The sequence below is a fragment of the Micropterus dolomieu genome, linkage group LG11 (genome assembly GCF_021292245.1).
Source record: "Micropterus dolomieu isolate WLL.071019.BEF.003 ecotype Adirondacks linkage group LG11, ASM2129224v1, whole genome shotgun sequence".
Lineage (NCBI taxonomy): Eukaryota > Metazoa > Chordata > Actinopteri > Centrarchiformes > Centrarchidae > Micropterus > Micropterus dolomieu.
The window spans coordinates 21,688,337-21,690,920 of NC_060160.1; the positions used below are offsets into that span (position 1 = coordinate 21,688,337).

The 2,584-nt window shown below is 40.8% G+C and overlaps 1 protein-coding gene across 1 annotated transcript in view; it reads left to right on the forward strand.

Moving 5' to 3' along the window:
- LOC123979428 (calpain-3-like) overlaps positions 1-2,584 on the forward strand; it is a 26,934-nt gene that overhangs the window by 20,536 nt on the left and 3,814 nt on the right. Inside the window, exons 11-12 of the mRNA XM_046063343.1 lie at positions 97-249; positions 396-464. Coding sequence (XP_045919299.1) covers positions 97-249; positions 396-464 — 222 coding nt within the window. The remainder of the gene's footprint in view (positions 1-96; positions 250-395; positions 465-2,584) is intronic.

The following is a 2,584-nucleotide window of genomic DNA, read 5'->3' on the forward strand; positions in this document are numbered from 1 at the left end:
AAGGTTTGGTAACTGTAATGTCAGTACTAATTTTCAGATTGTAATCCCTTACACTACCCGTTTCTGAAAAACGTAATCACATTACTGTAATGCGTTTTGAAGAAGTTCTTATATGAACAAAGTATCTTTGTAACATGTCACTGCCCAACACTGGTCACAAGTAAAGTACTGATGTCTCTTTTCTTTCCTCTCAGAGAGAATTCTGGTGGCCTTAACCATGAACAGTTAGAGGAAGAAGACGTGTACAGGGTTTGCAAATATATTATCAATGTTCACATTATTTTGGTATTGCTATTGTTTTATATGTTGGTTGCTGTGTTGGTTACATTAAATACATATGACACATACGAAGTGCATTAATTCGGCTGGCGCTGAAAACACAATCTTCTCTGCAGTCCATACCAGCCGAAAATGGAGTGGATGACGAAAACAAGAGAAACTTGTTCCATCAATTCTCTGACAAGGTAGTTTGTGTGCCTTTTAAGCTGTTCAGTTTCATTCTGTAAAATACAGTATGCTTATTTGCTTTGCTGTGGTCTCCACCATCACTGACTCCAGGAAGGGACTGGTCCCCTCTAAGATATAGTCAGGTACACAGCAGAGAATTGCTAGCTTTATACTTTATACTCTATACGTTTTTTGTACAGATTAAACAGACGATCTATAAAGGCTATAAAATGTTAGTTTGTAAGCTACAGAGGTGGTGCTGGGAAGATTTCATTACTTCCAGTCTTTGTGCTGAACTTAGTTTACCGTTTGCTGTCTGTAGTTTCATATTTAGCATACAGACATGAGTGGTATCCAGTGCTTGAAGTGGGGCAGTACTCACCGGTGTGCAGTACTGGCACTTCAACATTTTACTCTTTGGCGTACCGGGACTTTTTCTTACGTACCAGCTCTTCTCACAAGCTGCCGATACTCTTTTCTGACCTCTCCATATCAGGTTCTCTTGTGGTCTAAATGAACTACACTACCCAGTAGGCACTATGTGACGCTCTCTTGTTCCCATTACTGCCAGCCATAGGTGTCATTTACGCTGGGGATGTCCCCACCACTTTTTTAAAGCATAATTTGTAAAATAAATAAATAAATAAATAAAAATATATAGAAGAAACAAATGTGTATTGTCCAGGAAAAGTAACTTAAGCTAAAAAAACAAACAAACTGCTGATTATAAAATGACCCAATGCACCAATCAGTAACTTTAACAACTTCTGTACACTTTTTGGGCCAGATTTTCCGCTCTCTCCCTGTGAACATGACAAAAGAGGAGGGAAGACTAAATCAGGCCTACATATGTGTTGCCTCAGCAGGGATGATATTACATGAGAAAAGTTGATCTACAGGAGAAACAGATCTGAAAGCAACACAGATTAACTGAGAGCTGCACTGACTTATATTCTGTTGTATTTATATATTTTGAAATGACGTGCTACCTGAATTTTGTGTTTCCTTTTACATGAATAAAAACATTTCCACCATAAATTGGAGCAGAAAGTGTTTAATGATAAAATTTCCCTAGGAGTCCCCCCAGAACAGACTCATATATCTCGGCATTGAGGATATCTTTAAAACACTGTTCAAGGATCTTTTTGTCTCGTTCTCATGAACCTAATATCGCCTATCGTGATGTCTCACACGCTAAGTGTCTCTTCACTGCCCTAATCTGAGCCCCTATGTCCCCACCACTTTTCATCAAAAAGTGACGTCCTTGCTGCCAGTCTGCTACTATCTGTCAGCGCAGACAGAGTAGGCAGAAGATCAGGTGCCTTTTGGGCAAACGTGTTCAACTTTTCATATAGTTGCTTGTCATTGTCACTTTTTGTGAAAAGATCAATCACAGTCTAGATGGGGCGGGACACTAAAAAATGCTGATGTGCTACAGCAAACTTTCAAAATTTTGAACTTGTTGCAAAAATGGAGAGTTATCACACCAACATGTGAATGGGGAGTAGGAGGAGGCCAATTTTTTTTTTTCATTTCCAGCACTGGTGGTGTCGATCCTCTTATCTAACTCTTGGCAGTAATACGAATAAACATATTTGAAGTATTCCTTTTAATTAAAATATAACTAGCCTGTGAATGTCCTGTTACATTTTGAATCGCTCATGTCTGTAAGCTACGTCATTATTCTTTTTGCTGCTGTTTGTCTTTTGTTCCCCTTCGAGGGAACTCGAACTGCGTCGGTTACGACACTATGGGAACGCCTCTAGGCGAAGCAGGTCTGAACGTGAATGAAATCACTCCAATCCTATTGGCTTGTTGCTAGAACGGTAAGGTGTGACGGAATAACCGGAGGAGTATAAAGCACACCTGTACACACTCATCATTAGCTTTTTTCTATTCAGCAGGCGCTCTGTATGTTGTTGAAGAAAGCTCCAGTCCTACAAGCAGCGAAATGTCTTACCCGAGGAAGAAGTCTACCAGCATGTCCGGCAATCAGAGGTACAGAAAGTGTGTTTTTCCTTGCCCTCGGTACATCACGGATGGAGATTCACATGAGATGTGTGTCTCATGTTTGGGGATGGAGCACGCCCGGGCAGCTCTCGAGGGGGCGGCCTGCGGCCATTGCGAAACCCTTTCC